Below are 21,071 nucleotides of genomic sequence, written 5' to 3' on the forward strand. Positions count from 1 at the left end.
AAACCATTTGCCTTCCTCTGCGTAGTTTAAGTTGTTTTTCCCCACCCCAAGTCAATGAATGAGTTCGGAGGAGGGAAAGCTTCAAGTCAGCGAGGCCAGGATTTTTACTGTTTGGTTCAATGCTGAATCCCCAACCCTGAGAACAGTACTTGGCACATAGAAGGAGCTCAGTAAAACTTGATTGAATGGATGAATATGTGATTGGTTCCACAGTGACATCACCGAGAGAATTTGGGATGAGTTGGTCTACCCCTATGAACAGACTAGGCTGGAGAGCTACCCTCCACTGGGCTTAGGTTCCCTGTAGTGACATTCATCTCTCACCCTGCTCTCCAGGTGCCCGTGTGGCCTGTTAGCACCCAGCCTTGGAGCTGCCTGGGTTGGAATTACCCATGCACTGACTGTCCTCATCAGATGACCAGCTTCTAAAGGGAAGGGCCACTTTCTGGACTCTTATTTTTGCCTCCAGGGCCTGGAGAACTGTCAGTGCTCAAGAAATGGCTACCAAATTGAAATTTAAATAGATACAGCCTGTGGGTTTGAGTTTGGGGTCAGTACTTTTCCCAGAATGTCCTAAAATTTCTGTGTGAAATACCAGGTATTGTATCGATCAGATACTTAAGCACTGCCCAGAGCCTGCCATATTCTCAAGTCCTACAGAATCGCTTAATTCCAGAACAGCTGTTACAGCCACAACAACAATGGAAACAGATAATGACTTCAAAACATGGAGAGAAATTGAAGAATTGAAATTAATAAATATGTAATTAAATGTTAGATATTTACCATTGTTGTGTGAACTTTGTTATTTGCTGAATTTCAGAGTCATGAACGTTTTATTATATTTGAAAATAATTTGTGGCGTAGATTATCTTCACTTCACAAAAAATTCCTGAGTTTGCACAGTGGGTGTCAAGGGATCTTAGCCAACCATAAATGAGTTACATAAAACTAAATAAATGTAAAAGCAAAATTATAAAAGTCTTTTCAAAGTGTGGATGGCAGAAAAAATATTTAATGATAGATGTGGATGTATTTTAATATGTTTGATGTGGGGTGAAGTCCTCTAAAAGTAAGGGACACAAATTTCAAAGCAACCTACCGAAATACTATAGAATTGTAGCATAATATACAGTGCTTTCATAGAGTTTCCAAAAATTAGAAATTCAGGCTTTCCCCTCTAGGATTTTTAGATTAATTCCTAATGTCATTTGTAAAAGCAGATATCTCATCTCATCATTGTAAAATAATCTCCTTGACCTTTGGTGATTTTGCTCATCGAATAGCGTCTGTTTTGTAATCTATTTTTTTCATCATCTTCTTTCAGGAATCCTGTTCACGATGCTGGTATTTGGACCAGCCTGCGGGTTTATCCTGGGCTCTTTCTGTACCAAAATCTACGTGGATGCGGTCTTCATTGACACAAGTAAGGACTATATCTCGATGTCTACCTTCCATCCACAAGCGTTTCCTCCCTCATAAATGTGGCTTCAGCCTGTGGGTTCTAAAACCTTCTTGCTAAGAGACAGTCTCGATGCCCCTGCCTCTGTAGCTGGGGCTCACCCGAGATTAGATGAAAGAACATGAGTGTTGGTTCAGAGGGCCTGACTCAAGTCTGGGTTCTGCCAACATCTACCTAGAGGCTGAATGACCCCCGATAGGTGATTTTACTCCTGAAATCTGTATTTTCCTTATCTGTAAATAAAGGGTAACAATAATTATATCTGCCTGGCAGATAAGAATTTAATGAGAGTGTCTGTGTAGAAATGCTTGGCATATGCTCATTGAGTGGGGGCCCATTAACCTATGTGAGGATCCTACTTTCCAAACTAAAAGTTGGAGCATGTGTTCTGGAAGTGCAAGTGTACGAACGGGGTCAATGAGACAGAATATTGGAAAATCCTTTGAGAAGACACTGTTGTGGTGGCCTTTGTGAGGAAATATCCACATTCAAAACCATTTTAAGCAGAACCTGTGTTCTTAGCAGGAAATGCAAGTGCATTTCTCAGAATACCCTGAGTTCCCCAATCCATGATTGTGGCATTGAATGGGATGCAAGATCGATGGGCTAGACTGTGCTGTGGTGACAGACAGTCCCAAAACCTCAGTGATTTTATACAACTAAGGTTTATTTCTTGGTCACACTACATGTGCAGGGTAGGTCAGCAGTGTCAGGGTCAGGGAGACTTGGCTCATCGTGGTGACCTGTAGATCTACTCTCAGGATCGATAAGCATTCTCAGCCCCCTAGGCCCACAGAAGTTCCATCCTGACCCCAGCTTGCACAGTTACCAAGACAGGAAACCAGTTTTACTCTGGCCCTTGAAACCTCTACTCAGAAATGACATACAGTGTTTCCCCTCATATTTCATTAACCAAAGCAAGTCACATGGTGTATTGGTTTCCTGTTGCTGCATAAGAAATAACCCCAAACCTAATGACCTAAAACAGCAGACATTTCTTATCATACTGTTTTTCGTATTTTTTTCTGTGGGTCTGGAATACAGGAGCAGCTTCACTGGGCAGTTCTAGCTCAGGGTCTCTTACGAGGCTGCAGTCAAGGTGTTGCAAGGTGGCAACCTGGTCTTGGATCATCCCAAGGCTCAGCTTGGGGAGGATCCACTTCCAAGCTCACTGCCATGGGCCCACAGGAGGGGGCTACCTCACCGTGACACCCCTGAAGCACACAACCCAAGAGAAGGTGAGAGAGACCACCTGAGGCAGGAGCCACAGTCTTTTTATAACCTAATCTCAGAAGTGACATCTCATTACTTCTGCTATATTTTGTTTGTTAGAAGCTAGTCACTTGTTCAGGTTTACTATCGAAAGAGAAGGGATTATTACACAAGGACCGGAATACCAGGCAGCAGGGATTTTAGGGGACCATCTGGGTCATTGCCTACCATGTGCTGTCACATCTCTACCTTGTGTCTGTAAAGGAACACTGTATTTCCGTGTGTTTAGCATGCAGCAAAGCTGTATTTCCTTTCTCTCTGAAAACAGAGGGTGAGAAGCCATTCCAGCCTTTGCTTCTCATGCCGATCTATCCTCAGGATCAATAAGAATTCTCAGTCCCCAGGTTCTCAATCCATCATCTCTTGACAGTGCTAAATTTACTAATTCACCCCAAAGAAATAATGTGGTTTTAAATCCAAGTCACTTTGTGATTCACTCCATTAATCCCACTGATATATTTACTTGTAGCTAATGATGTTACAAATTTCCAAGTGGAAAAAAATCAAAGGCAGCCCTATTTATTTATACTTTTAAAGTGCTGAGTCTGTTCGGAAGGTGATTGAGTGCTGGTGTTTTGCAGCCATCGGCTGGCCCTTTGAACCCGTTTCCTAGGGAGTGTGGTAACGGGTAGGCTGGGAAGACACAGGACACATGAAGTGAGTCAGTTTTCATCTTGCTCGTATAGACAGGCCGGCTTCCACCACTGCACACAAGGCAGCACAAGACAGGGCCAGCAGAGGGAATAGAGAGGAGGCATACTCCTGATGCAATGGGGAAGCCACCTTGAAGGGTAGCAAAGTGGCCAGGTAGCATATTTTGCCCTCAGTGGTATCAGTGGTGGCCTTGAACCAAAAGCCTGCGAATGACCAGAATATCTGAGCTGGAAAGAGCCTCAGACATCATTACTTTCCAACTCTTTCATTTTACAAATGAGGAAACCGAGTCACAGAGAGGGGAAGGGATGTCCCCAATCCAAGGAATGTATCTCTATAAAACCTGGATCTCCTGAGCCTGCCTGTGGAGATTTCACTCACCAAACTCTCTTAGGAGAATGAAAGGGCACTTTTCTCAGTGCCTGAAATGACCAGCGGGTAGACAGATGGCTGGAGGGGGCTTAGCCCATCCATTCCCAGTTCCCTCCATTTGCTGAGGCTGTTCCTTCATCCTGGAATGCTTTTCCCATCTTACTGTGTTCGGCATCTCTGTTTGCCCGTTAAGGCCCAGGGTGGAGCGGTGTGATCCATGGTTCCAGACTCATTGGCTACTTGGTGCCTGCATGGATGTAAGGCAGGTGGGCTCTTTTCAGTCCCATGTGGGCATCTCGCTGATGGCAGCCTTCCCCACCAAGTTGATAGCGGACTTCCCTTTCTGTTTCTAAAGAATGCAAGGTGCATTGTCAGTCATGGTCTTTGTTTGCATCCTTCCCGGAGGCACCGTGAGGCACCGTGTGGCGCAGCTCTTTACCGGTAGAGGGCAGAAGAATATCATTTATCCTATTTAGGGAGTCAGCCATAGAATTCTGTAGTTTCCAGCAGTTTTTGTTGTTTCTTATCTTGTGACTGAAACTTGCCGCCTGCAGGTGGATTTGGGCTGTATTTGAGGAGGGGATTCTTAATTGCTTTAGGGCCTCCCCTATCTTTTCCTTGCTTTCCTAGAACAGTGCTCTTCTGTAGGGCTGTCCAATGTATGGGACATTACTGAAGGCATTAATAGACAAGGGCCACACACGTGGACACATGTTTCTGAAGTCCCCACTGAGATTGGGGTCCAGGAAAAGCAGCAGCCTGAAATTTGTGGGGAAGCAGCAAGGCACGTCCACAGAGGTCCCCTGTTATGGGGTAGATGGAGGAGAGAAGACGGCATCCACCACATAGCCTGGTGCCAGCATTGAGAGGAGAATCCAGTGAGGAAGCCTGATTGAAACTTGTGAGTAGATGCAGCTGGGGAAGCCAAGGAGGGTTGGTTGTAGACATGGGCCAGTTCTGGGGTGAGAGCCCCCATGGGGCACCTTGCCTGGAGGTCCCAGCTGGCTCCACTTAGACATGGGCTGCTTCTGCTGCTGCCTTTCATCCATGTTTGATCCCTACATGGTTCCCTTTGCTCCTCAGCTCAGGGAGAATAAATCCCTCCCCTGAGAGCTGGAGAAAGAAATGATGGTGACTCCAGAATTTCTTTTTTAGGTTCTTTGTTAAACTGAAACCCAGGTGAGAACAGGACCTTGAAAAAAAGGATTTAGTAGCAGAGTACATATCTAATCACTGCCTTGGCCAACCTTAACTATGTGGGTTTATTACAAAAAGATTAGTAGTAACAGCAGCCATGAATTGGTCACTTATTAAAGCTATACATAGATTGCCTCATTGGAGCCTCAGCATATTCTCATGGGAGTGTAGATCCTACTATTAGGTGAGGCATTATCATGCAGTGGTTAAGAATTCGAGCACTGGAATTAGACTCCATTTGAATCCTGACTACACCCCTTACGAGTTCTGTGATCCTGGGGACATTGCACACACATCCTGAGTCTGTGTGTGGATGGCATGAGTTACTCATGCAAAGCATTTAGCACAATGCCTGGCGTATAGTAAGCACACAATAAATACTTATAATAAGAAATCCGAGAGGTTAACAGTTTCCACAGCTAGGGATAGAGCAAGGATTCATCCCCAGGCCTGTCTGACCTCAAAGCCCCACTCTTAACAGAACAGCTGGCTTCCCTGAAACATCTCCAGGAATTTAGCCAGAAGGCAGCTCCCTTCCATGGACAAAGGCCTTGCTGAGATGACCTAGCCTCACCAGCACATCCATGCAGACTTGTGCTGAGGCACACACCAGCCGGCCTCACAGAAGGCTGCATGGCGTTTGCAGCTGGAACAAGATGTGGCCATCTGTTTGCTTCACAAAAAAGGTCAACAGACTGAGAGCCTCCTGCTCTGCCATCCTGAGGGCTGGCTGCTACTGCTAGATTCTTTCATTTTGGGCTAATTAGCCCAATGGCTGGGATTCTAGATGTTCAATGCCACCCTCCAGCCTTAGCCCCTTCCTGTCTCCAGTTTCTAATTAGGTTTGTAACTTAATGATACTCTTGGAATTCTTGAGTCCCATAGCAAAAGTTTGGCAACATAGGTTAAACAAATGGGTAAATGAACTATTAAAAAAAAAAAAAAAAAAAAAGTCCATATGGCCCAGGAATAAGAAGTAAATGTCCCCAGTTTGCTTTGATCTGCTCTTCTCACAATCTCAAGTATCCTCATGAGTGTGTGGGGTGGGTTGGTTGGTTAGTTTTAAACTGGTTTAACTGTATTTCCAGTGACTTTTCATTTGATCTTGGAAATGGGTGGAAATCTCCATGAGCCTGCTAGTTCAGTTGACCTTTGACAGAGAGAGCAAACAGCTGTCAACAACTCTCAATTTACCCAATATAAGCAACAAATAAGAACAACCCAAAAGTGAGATACAAAGAGTGGAGGGGTTAGAAAAATGGATCTTGTAAGGCTGGGCATAGTGGCTCTCACCGGTAATCCCAGCATTTTGGGAGGCCGAGGCAGGTGGATCACCTGAGGTCAGGAGTTTGAGACCAGACCAGCCAATATGGTGAAACCCTGTCTCTACTAAAAATACAAAAAAATTAGCCGGGCGTGATGGTAGGCACCTGTAATCTCAGCTACTTGGGAGGCTGACGCAGGAGAATTGCTTGAACCCAGGAAGTGGAGGTTGCAGTGAGCTGAGATCTCACCACTGCACTACAGCCTGGGCAATAGAGTGAAACTCCATCTCAAAAAAAAAAAAAAAAACGGAAACTGGATCTAGAAAAGGAGAGACACCTTCTATGCCTGTTGACACCTATGTCAAGACGAGTCCAAGATGTGCCTGGCTTCATGACAGCTATTTCATGGTATACCCAGTGTATGGCTCTTTGCTCTACTCTGCAACCCTTTTCTCCTGTCCCCTTTACCAGACTTCCCTCAGAATGAAATGGCATCTGTTCTCATCATCTGGAATGACCACCGGGTAGATTAGTAGCTTGATGAGGGAGTTGAGCCTATTTACTTAGAGTCCCCTGAGTGTGCCACACCTTGACTCAGCCTGTTCCCTCAGCCTGGGATACTGTCTCTACCTCATTTTATTCAACATCTTTCTTCATCCATGTGTCTAGTTTTGTTGGCAGTTGAATGCCTCTAAGTAAATGAGACAGATTGGTGCTTTCAGTTTTGTTCTGGGCATCTTACTGAAAGCAGCCCTTGCCAGAAGGCTGAAACTGCAGCCATTTTTTTTAAAGTTAAGACACTAACTAGAACCAAATAGAGAAGTAAAGAGGTTTTCAAGCCTTCCTCCCTACCTTTATCTAAAATAATACCTTTCCTATGCCAAGCCTGCCTGAGACTGCTGTTCTTATAGAACATGGATTTTTATTTCCCAAACCTTTTGTACTAGTTAGGGTAGGCTAGGTTATGTTGCAGTAACAAACAGCTCCCAACTCTCAGCAGCTTAGAATACTGAAGGGTTCTTTCTTCTTTGTGCTAGATCCAATGCAGGTCAACAGGGACATTTCGTTTATTGTAGCCTGTCAGATACCATCTTAGGAGGAAAGAGGGGGTGGAGTCATGCACCAGCTCATACACACTTCCACCCAGAAATGATATATGTCCCCTTGCTCACATTTCATAGGCAAAGCTCTGTGGCTTATAGTTACACCTAACTTCACAGAGTGAGGAGGTGTCATCCTCCTTGTCCTCAGAGGAAGAGGATCCAGTGCAGACACTGATAACATCTACCACACTGTCCTCTTCCAGCCCCACAGAAAGTTCTCCCTCAATATCCCTAGTTCTGAAATAGTGTCTGTAGAGCATTGATGGACAATTGCCAACAGGTGGAGGGAGATTTTTCACCATAACTAGCCAAAATGCCTCATAAAAATAATATTTGTTAGCTGGGCACAGTGGTTCACACCTGTAATCTCAGCACTTTGGGAGGCCAATGCGGGTGGATCACCTGAGGTCAGGAGTTCAAGACAAGACCAGCCTGGCCAACATGGTGGAACCCATCTCTATCAAAAGTACAAAAATTAGCCGGGCATGGTGGTGGGTGCCTGTAATCTCAGCTGCTTGAGAGGCTGAGGCAGGAGAATCGCTTGAACCCAGGAGGTGGAGGTTGCAGTAAGCCAAGATCACACCACTGTACTCCAGCCTGGGCGACAGAGCGAGATCCACCTCAAAAAAAAAAAAAAAAAAAAAAAATTAGTATTTGTTATAGAGATGGACAGAGTCAAGACTTTTCTCAGACAGGTCCAACCATTAGTTGTCTTCCCCAGATCAAACTCACCAAAGCCTCCCCCGCCCTCAGGGCAGCATACTCCACAGCTGAGCGGTTTCCCTCAGCATGTTATTTCTCTCTGCCACAGTGCTCCGGATAATTGAAATGGAGAAAAAAATCAATACTTCCCAAAATAGTCAGTGATGAGTGTCTTGGATCTACAGAATCCTGCTGTCCACCACCTTCACACAGGCCCGTCTCCTGTCCTTGCCCAGGTGGCAGGCGGGCTTTGGTTCTGACACAGGTGACGTGCCCTTCCCCGTCTTTCAAACTGTGAGCCAACATCGGCTTTCCCCAGACATACACATACCTACAGGGAGCAAGTTGACACATTCACACAAACCACCACCTCTCCCATCGCCATCCCTCTCCCTGGGTTGTTTTCTCACACATAGAACAACAGAGTCACTAACTTCCTAGCTAAAATATGACTTTTCTAATTTTGTTCCCCCAAACAACTGCTAGGATTTCTCTCTCTTTACCCGCTCACATCTGCCAGCTTTTCAATTCCCCCTTTATGGAGCCTGGAGACAATGGAGGGAAATACTTCAGCTCCCTTTTGCTGTCTTTTGTTTTCATTCATTGCTTGGCAGCAGGTAAAGAAACACAGTAAGTGACTAGTGAAAATATTCCTGTTCAGCTACCAGAGGCAATTTCACTTCCTTATGTCTTCCCTCATTTGCATAAAGAGGCTTTCAAGATCACCTTGTGTTTTCCCATGCTGTACCCTTTTCTGTAGAGATCCCTATTTTGAGATTCTCATTTATATACATATATGTACATAAAAGTGAGAATAACAAGATCTACTCTCTATATAAAGAGCCTACTATGCATCAGGTGATTCTTGCTCATTGCCTGTCATCCTTGAAACCACTCTAGGTTGAAGCTGTCTTTATTTTGCAAATGATGCAGCTAAGACTCAAGGAAGGTAAGTAACCTGCCCAGTATCACATGCTAGTAAGTGTCAGAGCTGGGATTCGCAAGTAATCTGCCCAGTATCACGTGCTAGTAAGGGGCAGAGATGGGATTCGGCCCCAAGTCATCCAAGCTTACACTGTCCCCTCCGGCATGTAGCTATGCAGAAACATCTGGTCCATTGTAGTGCTGTTATTGCTGCTGGGTGTATGTCAGCATCTCCAGGACAGTGACTACCAGTGTTCCAAAGGCCACTTGCTACCTACTGGAAGAGCTGGTGGCCTTAGGCTCATGGCACAAAGAGCAGGAATTGATCATTCACCTCGGGCCCTACAGAGAGCCCAAAACAAAGTTCAGACATTGAAGGGGGCAGTGGAACAGAAAGGTGAGAGCGTGGACCTTGGCATGTGTATACCTACCTGTGTTCCGTTCTTCAGCCCCGTGAACCTGGGCAAGGAACCTAACCTTTCTAAGCCTCAGTTTCTCCATCTATAGAAAACAGAGATAATAAAAGTCCTGCCTTGTAGAGTTATGGGGAAGGTTGGCTGGAACAGTTAGGAATGTGCTCTGCATAATGCCTGGTGCAGAGGAAGCCCTCAATAAATGATGGCTGGCATTATCATTAATGCTAGCTGAGGAGTCTTCAGGGAGAACATTTCATGAATGCTGAAGTGTTCATCTGGTGTCTGTGGTCATTACTCTTCCCAGAGCTGTCCATCCATCTGGTCCAAGCCTGCAGCCCTGTTGGTCTTACCTCATACACCATTGCCCAGATCTCCCCAGTTCTCCTTCCATGTTCCAGGGGTATGGTTTATTATCAAAGAGACATTTCTAAGCAGCTCACCTGGGAGCCGTGCTGTGCGAGGCAGTTGTAAAGAGAGAGAAAGAAAAAAACTGTACCAAAGGGTAAGCTAAAGTTTATGTTCTTGTGACTTAGCTGGCAAAATCAAAGAAATAGTGGTACAGTGCCACCAAACCATATGCATAGCACCTTTAAGCACATGAGTTGGCTGCAAAGCTTTGTATTGGAGAGCTGGTGCCAAACCACAGGCCACCAACAAAGTTGGCATTAATTAATTAATTAATGCATGGAAACAAAGGACCCTCACCATAAATAACAGGCTACCATCATCTGGGTGCCCAAGCATGCGCCAGGCACTCTTCTGAGCATTTTATGTCTGGTGTGGTCATTTGATCTTCCCGCTAAGTACTGCCATCATCATAGATGTTATACAGATCAGTAAACTGAGGCATAGAGAGTTCAAACCACTGGCCTAGGGTCACACAGAGACAAGGGGGTAGGACTTCAACCCAGGCAGCCTGGCTTCAGAGGCCATGCTCTAAAACCCTATTGTGCGCCTCCCCTTATGAGCTGTGAACCTAATTTAAGACAGTGAGTGGGGCATTGAGTGGGATCTCATATGAGCTGCTTTTTGGAAGCCAAGAGTGAATATACCTGGTGAAAATCTACCTCTGAACAATAAACATTTCCTTGTGTTTCTTTGAGCACACCTTGGCAGTTCTGCCAAGCCGGTTTTAGCCTAGATTCAGAGAATGTCTGGCTTCTCACTGTTTTTGTTTAGACTGATGTAAACACACGGTAGACAAGAAAATTAAGGAGGGAATGTGATCAGCCTCCAGCTTTGAGAGAAACAGAACCACTGGTGTAGAACAATAGGCTTCGTAGCCTGGCAGCCAGTGTTCCCGACCGCAAGTCATTTCTAGAGCCCTTGCCCTCTCTGTCCAGCTGACTGAGATTCTCAGCAAAATCCCCAGTGGTCCAGCCTTCTTTTCTCCACTAAGCTGTGCTCTTTCCATTTGCAGGTAACCTGGACATCACTCCAGACGACCCCCGCTGGATCGGAGCCTGGTGGGCTGGCTTTCTGCTCTGCGGTGCCTTACTCTTCTTCTCTTCCCTCTTGATGTTTGGGTTTCCACAGTCCCTGCCCCCGCACTCAGACCCCACCATGGAAAGTGAGCAGGCCATGCTCTCCGAAAGAGAATACGAGAGACCCAAGCCCAGCAACGGGGTCCTGAGGCACCCCCTGGAGCCAGACAGCAGTGCCTCCTGTTTCCAGCAGCTGAGAGGTAAAAGTGGCCTCATCTGCCTCTGCTCAGAAAAGTAGGGGGATTGGGATGGGGGTGATGAGTGAAGGGGTGGCACCCAGGACTGGGGTGCTTGGGGACTTGGTGGAGGCAGAATAATATTGGCTTGCATGGCTGGCCTCTATCAGCCAGGTGCTTAACTTATTCGTGAGAAGTAAATAACCTGACTTGCTTAATAAAAACAAAAATAAAGTAGCTACCATTTGTTAAAGGGACCCAGTGGTTAATATAGGACCTGACATTTAATAAACATAAATGTCTTTAGAAGGAAGCAAAATATTCTGTGGAGCTTTTTGAATTCTTTCAGGCCACCTATAAGCACCTGGAAGCAATAAAGGAATTTTAAAGTTGGCTTCCTTTGCCTGATATCAGCATTCTTTAAAAAGCCACCTCCAGCCAGGCGCGGTGGCTCACATCTGTAATCCCAGCCCTTTGGGAAGCCAAGGCAGGTGGATCACTTGAGGTCAGGAGTTTGAGACCAGCCTGGCCAACGTGTTGAAACCCCATATCTGCTAAAATACAAAAATTAGCCAGGCTTGGTGGCATGTGCCTGTAATCCCAGCTACTCGGGAGGCTGAGGCAGGAGAATCGCTGCCTCACTCCACCGCACTCCAGCCTGGGTGACAAAGCAATACTCTCATCTCAAAAGAAAAAAAAAGCCACCTCCAAAGTACATTTCTTTACATTCACTTTGTCCTTTCATTGTCTCCACTAAAGATGAGAGATGTTTTCCTGCAGAAAGAAATATTAACCCAGTCTTAATGACACAGTCACACTTTAGGATGCAGCAAAGCTCTTGCTATCATTTTTTAAAGAAAAAAAAAAGTGCAACTTTTCTGACAAAATGGTGAAGCACAACCAATGATGCAGAATGAGAATGAGAACCTCCCACCCCCCCACCCCCCACCCCCCGCCCGCCCAAGTTGTTTCCATCTTCGGCACAATCCTTTAAAGACGAGGAAAATGACAAGGAGGTGAATGTAGCCAGGCAGTCTCAGAAGCTGCTTGGCGACTATCAGGTGAGGTATGTGTGGGGTTCCTTAATGCATACGACTCCTTGCTCAGCTCCCCTGAAGTCCTGCTGGATTTTAGAAATGAGTGGGCTCATGCAGCCGGGAGCAAGGTCAGGCACTACTTCTCAGGGAAGCTGGGATGCAGAAGGGAGATGGTCAGTCCCCTCTGTGCAGGAATGCAGCACTCAACCGGGCCAGCCTTCCGCAGCGGCAGATGCAGTCCTCCTGTGCTTTATTTAGACATTTCCTAGCAGTGAAAGTCTGTTTACTAAACTTCTGTGTAACAATGTGCGCCTTCTATAGAGATGCTAGAGATTTGTGGAGAGAAGCTTGAACTGCTTTGTGCTCAGCCCCCTGTTCTGTTCCTCACCAGCCCTGCGATCATTAACTGCCCCCTGCTTCTTTTCCACAAGTGTAAAACTGTAATAACACAGTTCCTAACTGCCAGTGCTGTCTCGAGAATGAAAGCACTGCTGCAGAAGACTGTTAATCGTACCTGTTAGTCCATGAGGAATCTCAAGAACTTGTGCTATTTCTGAAAAGAGACAAATTTAATATCCTAATGTTATGTGTGGCCCCATGTTCCATGATGGTTTCTACCAGTGCTGTAATTTGGAATCATCCATAAAATTTAAGTTCCGGAATGCATTGGTAGATGAGAAGGCCAGCCAATCTGTGTCCTCTAAGGTTGCCTTGGCTTGGAATGCCCCCGTCCCCATGCACGTGTGCTTAATAAAATAGGCTCACTTCCAGCAGCCCCCAGGCAAGGAGGGTGCCTGCGACTCCCCTAGTAGCAGGAGAGTGATGCCTGCGACTCCCCTAATACAACAGCCATCCATAGAAAGTGTCCTGGTAATTAAAGCCCTAGGAATAAATTGGGCAGGCATGAGAGTGTGGCTTTCAAAGGACATCCTGGCCCTGGGCGACTACAGCATTTCCAGGTTGCTCCCCACCTCGGGATGATGACCCTGTTTCCCTAGGGCTCTGACTGTAAAAGCTGCACTAGTAATCACTTATCTTTCATCTCTGGGAATAAAAAGATGAAAAAGATACAATGGTGCCATCAGAGAACTCCCCATCCCACATAGGACCAGGCCTGCGAGTCAGCAAAGGCAGTCCACTGTTTTGAGGACCACAATAACAAGCAGCACAGGTGGTTACAAAAATGCAGCAAAGAGGCAGAAAGAAGCCTACCACTCCTGGGCCAGGAGTCGCGGGTGAGGGAAGGGTCAGCGGCAGAGCTGAGCCAAGTCTTGAGGCCTGCCATGGCTTCAGCATTCTTGGGTCATGATTCAGTCGCTCATTAACTCATTTGTTTTATTCCATTGGTAGTTACTGAGACCCTACTAGGTGCTGAGCACAGCCTTGACTAAAGTGATTTATGTTCTGGAGCTTGTATTCCACTAGGGTGCAATAGGCAAGGCCAGAGCAATGACAGGGTAAGCAAGCACTGGGTGAGCTGCCGTTGAGCTGACAAGTACGCAGTCAGGTAGACAAGTCTAGGACCCGCGAGGCCATATTGATTACAAATTGTGATCTGTATACACACAGGCTTCGCTTCTGATGGTTAATGATTTTAATTTAGAATTAACAATTCCCAGAGGCAATTAGTCCATAATGGACTAAAAGGATGTCTCAACAGGACAGGAAGAAAGTGTTTCTGCAAGATTCCTTAAGAGCCAAAATACAGTGAAATGAGCTATTAGGCTAATAAACACATTTTACACGTGCCAGCGCATGAAGTGGGGCCACAGTCGTTTACGTGATTGATTTCTCCATGCGAGACACATGTTTTTGCTATATGAGCTTTTCCACCAAAAGCACCATGCAGTGCGCCCTGGCATTCCAAAACCCTTCATCCAGTTTGCATCCTGGAAAACCCACGCTGCAAATGCAGTGCTACATACATGCAGTGTGTTACACATTTGTGGGTTTAAATAAGCTGAACAGCGTTGCATGTATACATGGAACTGACATTGCTCCTAAAACCTCTAGTTGCAATTTCTCATCCGTTTTGTCTGAGCTTGCAAATGGGTTTCTTCTCTGGCCATCAATCTGTGTCCCCTGCCATGCTCTGCAGACAGCAAAGGCCCCTGAGAAGAGCTGGCATTATGCCAGGAAGAGCCCTTCCAGCCCCGTCTTCTCTGGAACTTAGAGTCTTCTCCTGCTCCTGGGAGAGAATGGGGCTGTCTGCTTTGAGGCAGACCCACCCAGGTTAAAATCCAGCTCAGTTGCTTCTTAATCATGCAGCCTTGGCCACATCACTTAACTCCTCTCAGCTTCCACATGTGGTGTCTGGTTTAGTCTTTACCAAAGCTGTGTAAGGTCAGTATCACTGTTCATTCCTGTCTATAGATGAGAAAACCAAGCTCTGGTGATATGGGGGTTTGAGTCTGTGGTTCGATTTTCAGAACATTCCCCTAAAAAAAGCAGGCTTCAGAGGTCTGCTTCCAACAGTCAGCCATCATTTGGGTTTGCAACCCTTATCCAAAGCTGAGAGACGGAAAGCCCAGAGTCTTGCTCCAGGTCAGCCTGGAAGTCCCCATCTTATAGCAACAGCCCCATAACCATCTTACCATGCAGAAAGCAGATGAACAAATGCTTGGGTTTGTTAAACGCCACTATCTCCCCGATGTGGGGGCCGGCCAAGCCAAGGCACATTTTTACTTCTCAGCTGTGCCACCAAATAACTTTTCCTTTAAGACCTGGCTCTGGCTCTGCTCCTCCCTGATCTTGCATTTTGGATCGCCTGTTTTTTACATACCTCCCATTCGTCCTCCTGTGTTCTCTCCTCCCCTTTCCTACATGGTAAGCTGTGTGTGGGCAAGACTGCGACTAGTGTGCTGAATCCAGCAAATGCTCAGAATTTGCAGAATTGCTTGTGAGAGGCTACACCTGGAGGGAAGAAGTTCAGGGACTGTAATAGACAAATGTACAGTATCATCATCAGATAGTGTATTAAATATCATCTCCACAGTTTTGTGCTTCATTGTAAGTTGTCTCCGGCATCTCTTGCCCTGAGAGGCCTTGATGGATGTGACGAGGGTCTCTTCTGCAGCTGCCTTCTCCCTCCAGCTCTGTACAGTTCCTGGAATGCATCAGGCAGTCTCTTGTTTGCTGCTATTTCTCCCTGGAATGCCCTTCTTCCTTCAGTTCACTTCTGGGCTAGACTCTTTCTCACCTCCCCAGGAAGCCCCCCAAAGCCCCTGTGTGTACCTGCCCCTGTGTACCCGGTGCTAGGTTAGCTGCGTTCCTCTGAGTTCCACAGAATCCCTGCAAAGCACCTATGAACACATTACCATGGCAGTCTCTCTGCTTGTCTGTGTCTGCCCAAAGATTATGCATTTTCCACGGATGAAGCTGTAGTTCATCTGTTCATTTCCAATGCACAGAACAGTGCATAGCATGTAGGTGATACTGGTTGAATGAAATAATAAGTGAATACTTTCTTGCCAGCCTGCGTGTATGTATAGACGTGGACACATGCACAGATAGCAGGTAATGATTGTTTTTTGTGCAGTGCCATATTTCATCCCTGTAACCTTAGGAGGCATTGGTACCACTTACCAGTAAGGCAAGTGAGGCTTGTAGATGGAAAGGAAAGGCATTCGAACCCGGGCGAAGGCTCCTGTGTCTGTCTTTTTAACCATGGCATTATGCTGCCACTTCTGACAGTAAATGTACACTCTCTTAAAGAATAAGTGGCGTCAGCAGGTGCTAACTGACTTCTTAGCAGAGTGTACAAAAACTACAGCTGCTGGCTGCAACAGCACAGATGTACCCTAAAATGATGGGTCTTCCAGACACAGCTGCAGCCTAAAAGGAAGGGAAGAACCAACTCCCTGCAACCATTGGCCTGTCCTGACCCTCTGCCAGGTTTTCTGGCTGGGATGAGTGTAACCACACCAGAGGTTTAAAATCCAAAGGGAGAGTCCTTCCTTTGATCACTGAAAGAGCAGGGCAATCAAAAGCTGAGCACTCTTGTCACTGAGCGCTTCACGCTGACTGCCAAGTGGTCTCTTCCTGTCCCAGAAAAGATAGCAGGTGCCAGCAGTTGCCAGCTGAGTGGGCAGGGCTGGGGCCTCAGGCTCAGGATCTTTAAAGCTACCACCCAAATCTAGGAGATGAGTTATGATTTCCAGAGCTCCTGCGTCGACCTCCCATTTGGCCCCCAAAGGTGGCTGATGGGGTGGTTATGTTACTAACCTCTGTCCTAATCAGGGATCAGGACACCAAAGCTGGCAGGCGGTTGGGGAGACAGGGAGGGGTGAGTGATGTTAAACCAGGTACTTAGATTCCTGTGGCTGGGCCGGACCTAGTTCTCCAGATTCCAAATCCCGTGCTCTTTCCCGTTTCCTGTAAGGGTTCACTAAATTGTTCATAAACTGACGAAAGAGGAGAAAGAGAATCAGGCTGGGGCCCATGTAACAAAGCCCTTCCTGTGTCTGAGAAACGTACATTTCTGCTCAGCCTGCTCCCCCTCCAAAAGAGGCCATGCAGAGCCCAAGCTCTGGAGAAGGTTCACCTTTTGAGGAGTTGAGATCCTCCTGGGTCCTTATAACCTCCCCTCCCCTCCAACAGTGCAGTCCATCCTGGAGTTCAGCTGATTTTGCCACTCAAGTCTCTCTCCAGCCTGCTCTTGATCTCTGTTGATCTGAGAGTCCTTGTTAACATTAACAAGGTAACACTGCACACTCCAGCATGCCCTGGGCCCTCCAGGCTGTTGTCCATGCTGTGATCTTTTCAGAACACATCTGATCAAGTTGCTGCCTCTTGCTTTAAGGGATGGAGGCAAAGTCCTTCCGTGGTCTCTGAGTCCCTCCAAACCCTTCTCATGCCAGTCATGCCCTGTTCCCTCCACGCCTACCTCACTGGCCTCTTTTTAGTTCTCCTTATACCCCAGGCTCCTCCTCCTAGGACTCTGCATTCGTTCCCTCTACTGGAATTCCGATTTCATCTTCAGACATCAGCTCATGTGTCATTTCTTAGGAACATCTTCCTGACCTGGTGGTACCCCTTCCAAGGCACATCATAATTTTCCTTTATATGTGTGAATAATTTTCCTTTATTCACTTACTCTGTACGCTTCATGAAGGCAGGGACTGCAATTGTTTTTGCTCATGTCCTGGTACACAGCAGGTGCTCATTGCCTGCTATGTGATAAGGGAGGGAGTAAATGGATTGCCGCTTTCCCTAAAGCTCCCCTGCCCCCTACTTCCCACTCAGGGTTTTGGCCTGAGTAGACTTGGCAAGAGCGTCATCCATGGACGTAGACTTGGCAAGAGCGTCATCCATGGACGTAGACTTGGCAAGAGCGTCATCCATGGACGTAGACTTGGCAAGAGCGTCATCCATGGACGTAGACTTGGCAAGAACGTCATCCATGGACGTAGACTTGGCAAGAGCGTCATCCATGGACGTAGACTTGGCAAGAGCGTCATCCATGGACGTAGACTTGGCAGGAGCGTCATCCATGGACGTAGACTTGGCAGGAGCGTCATCCATGGACGTAGACTTGGCAGGAGCGTCATCCATGGACGTAGACTTGGCAGGAGCGTCATCCATGGACGTAGACTTGGCAGGAGCGTCATCCATGGATCATCCATGGACGTAGACTTGGCAAGAGCGTCATCCATGGACGTAGACTTGGCAAGAGCGTCATCCATGGACGTAGACTTGGCAAGAGCGTCAGGTGTCCTGAGTGCCACCACCAGCCCACACGTGACTACCTGTGTTGGAGAGGGTCTGCTCCTGGCACCCTGGCTGCTGAATGGTAGAGGATGTGCCAGCCCTGGTGCCAAAACTGACTTGCCCTGGGGACTCTGGGCTTCATGTTGTCACTTGCCTATCTTCTGGCAGGTGCTTTACATCTTGGTCAGGCAGCACATTCACCCCCGCCCCACCACGGTGCCACCCACAGTTCAGCAGGAGCCACAGGACTCAGCTCATGCCTTTCCACAGCTCAGGCCTGGCCACAGGACCCACTTCATGTTTCTGCATCTCGGCCTCCTCCATCCATTACCATCTAGCAGTCAGTTTCTGCTATGTTTTTCTTAATTAAAACCCTGTGCCTGCTTTTCAGCATAATGTTATCATGAGGAGCCTGGTGATCTGAGAGTCCTTCTTCTGCCGGCTAACCAGCTGAGCGTTTTTTTTTTTAATCATGCACTGTGTCCTCAGAACCATGTTCTTCCTGTGTGTGGATTTCCTGTTAAAGTTTTTCTCTCCTGATTCCATGGTGAAGGAGACCATCTGCCCTCCCAAATGCTTGGAATCCTGTGCCAGGCTGTGATTTACATTCTGCCATGTCACAGGAGTTGTTTTTATAGGTCCCCACGGACCAGACTGGTCACTGGCTTAAGTTCTTATCAATATTGATTGATAGGGGACCTGCTGTGGACAGCACTGGAGGGATAGGTCCATAGATAGGCTACAGCTGCACTTCTCAAGTTATTTCAGCAAAGCTCCTGAGACAAACCATGTGAGGGTGCCTAGCATGATGCCTGGCACTTTGTTGATATTCCTGGAGTGCGTGTTGAATGAAAAAATGAAGGAAATAATTAGAAGGCAGCATTTCCCAATGAGGGTCCCTTGAGATGCTCAGGGAAAAACAAATCAACAGCAGCAATAACAGAAGGATGGGGAAATGGTTACATGGCCAAATAACTTTGGGAACCTGTGTGCTGTTTGATCCTCTCTGAGATTCATACTTCTCAAACATATGTGACTCGGAACTGTTTTAGTCACATTAACTGTAGCTACTTGGCTAATGCGCCCAGAATACAGGGTAGAAAGTGGAAAGGCTCGCAGGAGGTTCAAAGGGATGAACTGAGGACCAGAGAGAGGGGACTTGGAGATACTTGCTCAAAGATTGTAGCATTTCATCCCAATCTGGAAGGATGAGCAGGATTCCCGTGGATGGAGAGAGAAGAGCTTTGGGATGGGGGACAGGGATGAGCAGAGACACGTGGACAGGAATGCCCAAGACACTGTTGGGAGCTAGACGTCTGGTTTTAGAAAAGGTCATGCTAGAAGGCAGACTAGGGGCTGCTCCCACACCAGCAGTTCCTGGTATCTGAAGCTGCTCGTGGAGGCTTTTGTGAAATTGTGAATGAGTTATTGAAAGCCTTAGCATTGCCCTTCTGAAGCATCTGGACTTTATCTGAGGAGCCCTTGTTTCCCAGCCAGGAGTTTGAGTCAGCATCAGCTGTGGAGTTTCTTGAACCACCCTGTGTGTGGGCCACAGCCCAGGAATTCTGATTCTGTGGGTAGAGAAGGGGTCCAAGCATCTGGATGTTTTCGAAGCCCCCTAGATGATTCTATGTGAACTCCCAATTGCCAGTGAATGCCAGAAGCAGTGGGGGTTCTTTGAGTGGCCTCCTCTGGGGGCCAACAGATCAGAGCTGGTCCTCCTGCATTTGTACAGGCAGGGGACATGTAATGGCAGGGGACTCACTCATCAAATAAGCTTGGGACACTGTAGACACTGTGATCCTTGTGGAGATTCATAAGTGATATATTAGCACATGAAGGCTCTGAGAAGGCCTGCTGTAAACTCAACACTTGAGGAAATACCATCAGGAACTCTAGGCTTAAAGATGGGCATTTATGTCCATTGGGTATTTCACCCCCACTGTTTCTTTTATGAATGTCAGTATTTCTCTTTCCAGACTTTCCAGGGTGAATGACCCATTGTTGGAGTTTTCATGAATGCCAAATGCAGTCAGCTTTGCTGCCATGGAGGTGGCCACCACTCTTCCAGAGAAGGTTCTTAGGGACTGGCCTGGAGTAGAGAAAGTGGCTGTTTGCTTACAAAAGCCTATTCCCTTAGTCTTTTTCTCTCTGCTGCCTCTGACCTGGAAAGACATCATGTTGGGCCTGAATAAGACGCTGCTGCCTCCCAGGCTCCTTTCTTCATCTCTGTGATCCTGAGCGGAGCCTGCGCTTTTCTGACTTCACACTTCAGAGGGACAGAAATGACTGGGGCGACACCAATTTGGAGCTGCAGCTTGCAGGAAGCTAACTGCACCTCTGCAGACACTTGCTTCTTGCTTTAAACAGGCTAATGGGCAGCCACATGACTCTTTTTCTCTTGGGCCTTCTTGGTGGGGTTATGAAGCGTTGGTGACCTTAAAGGAATCAATAGAATTGATGGGGGAGTTATCCCAGCCAGCCTGCACCCAGCTAACATTTGGATTTCATTCTAAACGCTCATTTCTGGTGCTGATCGTTTATTTGTTCACTCAAGCCACAAGGTGCAAAGGAAGCACTACCCTCTGCCTCTTACCTCCAGAGGATGGTCAAAAGGAAACCCAGTAGCTGCTTCTCTCAAACTGGCAATGAGAAGGTGCTAGGAAGTGCTCCCATGGGCTCCTCAATAGCCCAGGGCAGACGTTAGGAGGCAAGTTCATCCACAGCAATGAAGCCACGGTGGGTCTGAAGCTGGGGCCGGAGGCTGCCCCATCTGGGGCCAGCGTGTGGCAGGCACTTGCTTTTAGAAGACTCCCAGACACTGCAGGCCTCCTCTCCCACCTGGGCTTTCCTCTACCCCTACGCAAGGGAATGGCTTAGACACCTCCAGAATCGGCAGTGTAAATGAAGAAGAGACTGACATTCTGGATTACTGCCCCCATAGGCCAGGAGTTTGAGTCAGCATCACCTGTGGAGTTTCTTGAACCTCCCTGTTTGTGGGCCACAGCCCAGGAATTCTGATTCTGTGAGTAGAGAAGGGGTCCAAGCATCTGTAGGTTTTCAAAGCCCCCTAGATGATTCTTTGTGAACTCCCAATTGCACATGAATGCCAGAAGCAATGGGGGGGGTTCTTTGATCTCCCCTGGGGGCCAACAGGTCAGAGCTGGTCCTCCTGCATTTGTACAGGCAGGGGACATGTAATGGCAGGGAACTGACTTAACAAATAAGCTCACCCTGACTGTAGAAGCAAGGGTCTAAACGTGTTTCCACCCGGACAGTGAACCTGTGGCATGTCACT

General features: G+C 47.2%; 1 protein-coding gene across 8 annotated transcripts in view; it reads left to right on the plus strand.

The window, feature by feature from the left end:
- Nucleotides 1-21,071, plus strand: part of SLCO3A1 (solute carrier organic anion transporter family member 3A1) — a 323,050-nt gene that overhangs the window by 247,799 nt on the left and 54,180 nt on the right. For all 8 annotated transcript variants that reach the window (XM_002825852.5, XM_024232723.2, XM_024232724.3 and 5 more), the window contains 2 exons: nt 1,328-1,426; nt 10,788-11,051. In XM_002825852.5, the coding sequence (XP_002825898.3) occupies nt 1,328-1,426; nt 10,788-11,051 (363 nt within the window). The remainder of the gene's footprint in view (nt 1-1,327; nt 1,427-10,787; nt 11,052-21,071) is intronic.

This window comes from Pongo abelii, chromosome 16, assembly GCF_028885655.2.
Source record: "Pongo abelii isolate AG06213 chromosome 16, NHGRI_mPonAbe1-v2.0_pri, whole genome shotgun sequence".
Lineage (NCBI taxonomy): Eukaryota > Metazoa > Chordata > Mammalia > Primates > Hominidae > Pongo > Pongo abelii.